Source organism: Propithecus coquereli, unplaced genomic scaffold (assembly GCF_000956105.1).
Source record: "Propithecus coquereli isolate 6110/MARCELLA unplaced genomic scaffold, Pcoq_1.0 Scaffold281, whole genome shotgun sequence".
NCBI lineage: Eukaryota > Metazoa > Chordata > Mammalia > Primates > Indriidae > Propithecus > Propithecus coquereli.
In genome coordinates, this window is record NW_012148408.1 from 690,824 (window position 1) to 697,589 (window position 6,766).

The window sequence follows — 6,766 nt, forward strand, 5'->3', positions numbered from 1 at the left end:
TTTCCCTCCGCATCATCCCAAGACACATCCTGTAGGCGCCAGTCTAATGAGGGTGGTGTCGTCCCTCCTCTGTCTTGAAGCTGTATCACAGAAACTTCTCAGGCCTAGTGTGTCACTGGCCCCATGCTGATGGGTTTCTGCACACTGGAAGAGGCGGGGCTCATGTAATGCAGCATCAGGGGGAGGAATTGCTTATATAACTGGGACAGCAGATTTAGTAGAATAAGAGAGGAGGCAGAGGCTGGGGATGGGAGCAGTGAGCTGTCGGCAGGGGCAAGACACCCAGGTAGCTGCTTCTCACAAGGTAGGCTGTGGGGTTCTAGCAGTGTATTGAGGGGAGATGAGGGAGACATGGGCTTGAGGCCTGGAAGTGCCTGGTTAGGAGCATGGCAGTGATATCCAATGTGGGGGTGGGGCAAGGAGGCTGTATGGTGAAAGCATCACAATCCAATACTGGCTTTTGCATTCCTAATGCGTCATGAGGAAAATGTCCAACGATTACTTTTCTAGAGGATTTGAATTGTGTCCAGGAAATCCAGGCTTTAACACAAAGCAAGGGTCATGGGTATTTTTGCCTGGTATTCAAAAGTATACCTCTAGGGGTTGAGATTTGAGGGGAGGGAGTGGCTGCTAAGATGGGCAGAACCTGCAATGCCTCAGGAGCAGGTTTAGAGTGGCTGCCTTGGTTCTCAGCAGGGTGGCAACATCCAGGGCCCCTGGAAGAGCTTCTGGTCAGGTGTGGGGACCATCAGATCAGGTCTGGAAGAGCTGTGGGAACTACGGGGGCATCAGTGCCTGCATGGGGAGTCCCTAGAGCCAGCCCCACTGCTGGTAGAGAAGCCTCTATCTGAGTGGCCAGTACCTCAATTCATCAACCTCTTTCTACCGGAGTTTCCCATTAGGCCCATTAGGGGGCAGCAGCAGCTGAAGGTACGTCAATAGAATTCCTGAGAAGAGTTTCAGTCTTCGAGAGAAATCTAGAAACAACTTGTCTAAATTGCCCTGTTCTCCATTTCTCTGTACAGATTTTAGGCCTTGTGGCTAAAGGCTCCTTTGGAACTGTCCTCAAGGTGCTAGATTGTGCCCAGAAAGCTGTATTTGCAGTGAAGGTAGGGACCTAGGTACTCAGCCACATTATTGTTTAGTTCCTGCTTCTAATCTTGCTTCCAGAGAGGATGGGAGGAATAAACAATTCAATAGCACTATTCTCTGAGTCATCACTCCTCTCCTTTTATAGGTGGTACCCAAGGTAAAGGTCCTACAGAGGGACACTGTGAGGCAGTGCAAAGAGGAGGTTAGCATCCAGGTATGTACAGAGTCCTGGAAAGGATTGTGGGAAGAGCTAAACCACAGATAGGGAAAGCACCTTTCTTGTCCAATTTTCCTCGTTTTCCTGGTTCTGCCTCCATCTGCTTCAACCTAGTTTACCACCAAGGTAGATCCTGGGAAAAGCAGCTATCAGCTATCAACACAGTTTTTCCAGGTCCTGCCAGGCAAATCTCTTAGGCATGGCCCAGTGTATTCTTTAGTAGCATGCTGGTTCCAGGATTACCACACAGGCAGTCCCAATTACTGAGTTCTTCTGACCTGAGATGTGAGGCAGCAACTCCCTTTATGTACAACTAGGTAAACCCTGATTTATTGGCTGCCTTATCCTTCATGACCCTGTTCCTCCCTAATTTCCTGTTTTCTTTGTCCCTAGAGACAGGTCAACCATCCTTTTGTACACAGCTTGGGGGACAGCTGGCAGGGAAAACGGCACCTCTTCATTAGTGAGTGACTGGCCTCCCTCCTCATCCCCAAGGGTCCTTCTATCATAATCCCCACCTGAGATTACTTATCTCTTTTGGCTTGTACTGCCTTTGTTCCCTTTCTCATGGCACCTCTCTATCCCAAAGGGAGAGGGAACAGCAGGTGGCATCAGTTTGGGCAGGAGGCCTGCAATGCCTTGAACCCAGGCATTGTAGCTTCCAAACATTGCCTAGATTTCTGGTGCTTTGCAGTGTGTAGCTATTGCAGCACAGATCTTTACTCCCTGTGGTTGGCTGTTGGCTGCTTTCCTGAGGCTTCCATACGTCTCTTTGCTGCAGAGCTTGTCCTGGTGCTGTGTAAGTGAAACAGTGGTAAAGGAAATGGGGAGGGAAGAATTAAGTTGGGAGGGAAAGAGAAGATAATTGATATTAACTCCAGAGGTGAAAAGACAGGGATAAGGTGGGGACTACCAGGGAAACTGAAAAGGGCAGGAGACCTTCAGCACACCCCATGCTTGCTGTCATCCACAGGCTATCTGCATGACTTGGGCATCATCCATCGAGACGTAAAGGTAAAGTACTTTTTTCCTTTGTCTGAGAAGGAGCTTCAGTGAGAAGTTCCAAGAAGGCAGGAGGGAAGCTAAGAACAATTGACCTTTGGGCCCCCATGGGTGCCAAGGATTTGGGCAAGGGCTGTCTAACTATAGATTTGAGTGCTGAGTAGGGTATCTTCTTCAGCTGGGGGACATACATGATGAAAGAGAGTTGAAAGGAAGCGAAAGAACAATAACTTCTCACTTGTGATTTCTCAGATGGAGAATATCCTTCTGGATGAACGAGGTAGGTTTTATCCTCTTCCCTAGCTCCAGGATGAGAGGTACGTCAGTTTGGGAATAAATCATGGCTGATGGGGGGTGGAACAGAGTGGTGGTGAAGCCTTATCTTCTTTCATAGGCCATCTGAAACTGACAGACTTTGGTCTGTCCCGCCACCTGCCCCAAGGAGCCCGAGCCTATACTATCTGTGGTACTCTGCAATACATGGGTGAGAGAAGCTAAAACTGGTGGGTAAGCATTGGTCAGGAGGATAGCCAAAGGATGTCAATGATGAATATCTTTCAAATCTGTAGCCCCTGAGGTCCTGAGTGGAGGACCTTACAACCATGCTGCTGATTGGTGGTCCCTGGGTGTCTTGCTTTTCTCTCTGGCAACTGGAAAGGTGAGAGAATGGTAGTAGTGTTGGGCAGAGAAAAGAGAACCTTTGCCCTGTGGTGGGAAGAAGTAAGACCTTAGGAAATCTTGCCTTATTCCTACTAAGGAATGACACCCTACCCATATCCCCAACCCTCTTAACTCAGTTTCCAGTGGCTGCAGAGAAAGATCATGTGGCCATGTTGGCACGTGTGACCCACTGTGACTCTGAGATCCCAGCTTCTCTTAACCAGGAACTCTCACTCCTGCTCCATGAGGTAAGGGTGAGCACTACTTTCCTTTTTGACTGTCAAAGCATTCATGCTCCTCTTCCATTATCATTGAAGTGGTATTTCCCCATTCTTGTGATTATTTTGGGGGAGGGGGCTCCAATTTAACCACCTAACTACTTGCCCTCTAACCAGTACTTCAGATTTCATTCCTGAGTTCCTGGTCCCCCAAATCTCCTCCCCATCCAGAACAGAGGGTCTCTTCTGAGACAGTGGACCAGTGCTGCACTCTTACCATCTGAAAACTCACAAATACACCTCCTTTATATTTGCCCCAAATTAGCCTGTTTCTCCCTCATTTACAAGTCTTCCACTCTTTAGGGTTCTTCTTGTTGCTTTCCGTAGCTCCATGAACTTCTTTCTCCTTTTCCATCTTCTCTTTTCAGTCCCTTCCCTGTCCCAGCCCCTCATCTTTCATGCTCTGTTTCCTTCAGCTCTTATGCCAGAACCCCCTCCACCGTCTGCGTTATCTGCATCACTTCCAGGTCCACCCTTTCTTTCGGGGTGTGGCCTTTGACCCAGAGCTCCTGCAGAAGCAGCCAGTGAACTTTGTCATGGAGACACAAGCTACCCAGCCCAGTCCATCAGAGTCCATGGCCTTCAGTGACTTTGACTGTGATTTGGAGTCCTTCCTGGTCTGCCCCGTCACTGCTTGAGCCTCTCTTCTATACTTCCCCATTATACAACCCACCTCTCAAATCAACATCTCGGATTGGTTGGGCACAGTGGCTAACGCCTATAATCCTAGCACTCTGGGAGGCCAGGGCGGGGTGGGGGGGAGAATTGCTTGAGCTCAGGAGTTCGAGACCAGCCTGAGCAAGAGTGGGACCCCCTGCTCTAAAAAAAAAAATCTCAGATCAAAGTATTTTCCTTATTCTCATTTTTCTAAGGTTTAATCTTTTTATATTACTAAATTATCTGCATCTTTGTAAGCCTTTTGGAATCAGGTTGGGATATAAATAAATAAAAGAATGTATCATTTATCCTTTTATCTCATTTGTTTCTCTTTAGACACATTTATATCTTTATTACATTTTTTTTAAAGTGGTAGAGACCAGAGCTGCACATTGGATAAAAACCCTGAATACTAAAAATAAGAATTAATGGTTTTCAAAAGAGTGGTTAAGAGTATAAGTTTGGAATTTAGGATACCTGGTGCCTGGATCCACCAATAACTATCTCATTGTCTTTTCCTTTGCTTCACTTCTCCAGCTCTTACCTTCAAGCTGTCACCCAGAGCTGCTTCCACTTTTCCCTCTTGTTCTCCACCACGTTTCCCTTCTTGACCAATAATGACACTTCATGGGCTCCCAAGGTGCTACTGATGTGTTTAATAGGCTTGTCAGAAGCAGTATGAATGTTTTTCAAAGACCTCAAAAGCTGGCATTTCATCCTCTAAATAAATACGCAGCTAAAAAATATGATCTGGGGTCTTTAGGACATATGCAATAAATCTTATTTTTAAAAATTGAAAAGTGACTCTCATAGCCTAATGTGAGGAAGAAAATAGAAACTGAAACATGGGTGGATTAATTGTCTTCTCTGGAGTTAATTACAACAGCTATTCAAATCTTTTTCAAAACCAAACCTCTTTGAAAAACGTAAGAATTATTAAACTAATCATTTCCCCTAGACAGCTCAGGTTTCAGTTTCTGGTGAACAAACCAAGGGATTAAGATTTAAGGTTAGAGGCCGGGAGTGGTGGTTTACACCTGTAATCCTAGCACTCTGGGAGGCTGAGGCAGGAGGATCACTTGAGGTCAGGAGTTTGAGACCATTCTGAGCCAAGAGTGAGACCCCATCTCTACTAAAAATAGAAAAATTAGCCAGGCGTGGTGGTACACGCCTGTAGTCCCAGCTACTCAGGAGGCTGAAGCAGGATGATTGCTTGAGCCCAGGTGACAGAGCAAGACTCTGTCTCAAAAAAAAAAAAAAGATTTAAGGTTAGAGATGTATCTCAAGAACCTTTTCCTTTAATAAGGAAAATTATATGGATTTTGATTTTCTATACATTTCTGGCTCTTATGACTTCTTTTCACTTTAATTTTTCAAAAGTTTCATTTTTGGTCAGAGATTTCAGGGGAAAATACGTTTTGATCTACACCATATTATTCTTCAGTTATATCTGATCTCTCTGCAGACCAGAGTCTGGAGAATATTCTGTGTACTTTTATTTATTTATTCTGTTTCGAGATTAAGCCACATTTTCCCTGTACATAGCTGGCATTTTATTGGCCTCTGGAGAATTCCTTTTCTGCATTGCATTTTGGCAATGCATATGAAATTTAATTGCTGTGGATACTATAAAGGGTGTTTATCATTACAATTTATGATGTGATATTTAATGATGTATGGGAGAAATTTTCTCTGGACCCAGTTGTGCTTTTCCTGAATTGCTATTTGGTTTTTACCTGAAGGATACTGAATATTCAATTGACTGTATTTTTCTCTTTGTATTGATGCTAGACCATTTAGAGCTCAATTTGTGGCCTACCTTCAAGTGTTTATGTATTTTGTGTGCTAGTCATGTTCTTGGTTGCCTCTTCCTTTTCTCTTTTCTACCTTTATTTTCCTTATTCTCATTTTTCTAAGTTTTAATTTTTCTATATTACTAAATTATGTGCATCTTTGTAAGCCTTTTTGGAATCAGGTTGGGATATAAATAAATAAAATAATGTATTCTTCATCCTTTTATCTCATTTGTTTCTCTTTAGACACGTTTATATCTTTATTACATTTTTTTAAAAGTTGTAGAGACCAAAGCTGCACATTGGATAAAAACCCTGAATATTTTTTGTAGAGATGGATTCTTGCTGTGTTGTCCAGGCTGGTCTCAAACTCCTGGCCCCAAGTGATCCTCCCAAAGTGATGGGATTATTGGCTAGAGCCACCACACCCGGCCAGGAATGATTATTTTCTTTACAAAAAAGCATACTACTTGGTTTTGCTTATATTCTGAAAACGTATTATTTCAGATTTCATTGGCCTCTCCATTAGTTTTGCTGATACAGGGAACCCCATTGATTACTAATTGTCACACTGCCTCCTTCGTTCAATACTCCATTATACACAGCAGGAAGGCTAATATTAATAATTCCACAATTTTATCCTTGAGTTCTCATTGAACTGTCTGGTGGATACTTCTCAGAGTTGCTTATTTATGTTATATAATTGGATTTTTACAAAATCTCTAATCTTAAAACTTTTAAACTGTAACTTTTTAAATAGTTGAACTCCTATTTTATATCATATATAAAACTTAATTCCAGATAGATTAAAGATTTAAATGTGGTCACCAAAACATTAAAAATCTTACAACATCTGGGAGACTAGACCTAGAAGATCAAAGGATAGAGGGAGATATCTCAACCAAGATAGAAAATGAAAGCACTGGCTGGGCGCGGTGTCTCACACCTGTAATCCTTGCGCTCTGGGAGGCCGAAGCTGGTGGATCATTTGAGCTCAGGAGTTTGAGACCAGCCTGAGCAAGAGCGAGACCCCGTCTCTAAAAATAGAAATAAATTAGCTGGACATT

The 6,766-nt window shown here is 43.7% G+C and overlaps 1 protein-coding gene across 1 annotated transcript; it reads left to right on the plus strand.

Moving 5' to 3' along the window:
* Positions 1-2: 2 nt before the first annotated feature.
* On the plus strand, positions 3-3,936 carry LOC105813527 (uncharacterized serine/threonine-protein kinase SgK494). Its single transcript, XM_012648265.1, has 12 exons — positions 3-304; positions 694-930; positions 1,026-1,109; positions 1,238-1,306; positions 1,703-1,772; positions 2,004-2,108; positions 2,283-2,323; positions 2,564-2,591; positions 2,706-2,795; positions 2,881-2,969; positions 3,109-3,219; positions 3,666-3,936. The coding sequence occupies exons 1-12, from the start codon at positions 248-250 to the stop codon at positions 3,885-3,887; spliced, it is 1,203 nt and encodes a 400-aa protein (XP_012503719.1). The 5' UTR covers positions 3-247; the 3' UTR covers positions 3,888-3,936.
* The last annotated feature ends 2,830 nt before the right edge of the window (positions 3,937-6,766 follow it).

Excerpts from the sequence above, each read along its gene's own strand:
- LOC105813527 (XM_012648265.1), top strand. The coding sequence starts at position 248 with ATGGGAGCAGTGAGCTGTCGGCAGGGGCAAGACACCCAGGTAGCTGCT. Across the intron at positions 1,110-1,237 it reads AAGCTGTATTTGCAGTGAAG|GTGGTACCCAAGGTAAAGGT; the intron begins GTAGGGACCTAG and ends CTCCTTTTATAG. Across the intron at positions 2,324-2,563 it reads TCATCCATCGAGACGTAAAG|ATGGAGAATATCCTTCTGGA; the intron begins GTAAAGTACTTT and ends GTGATTTCTCAG.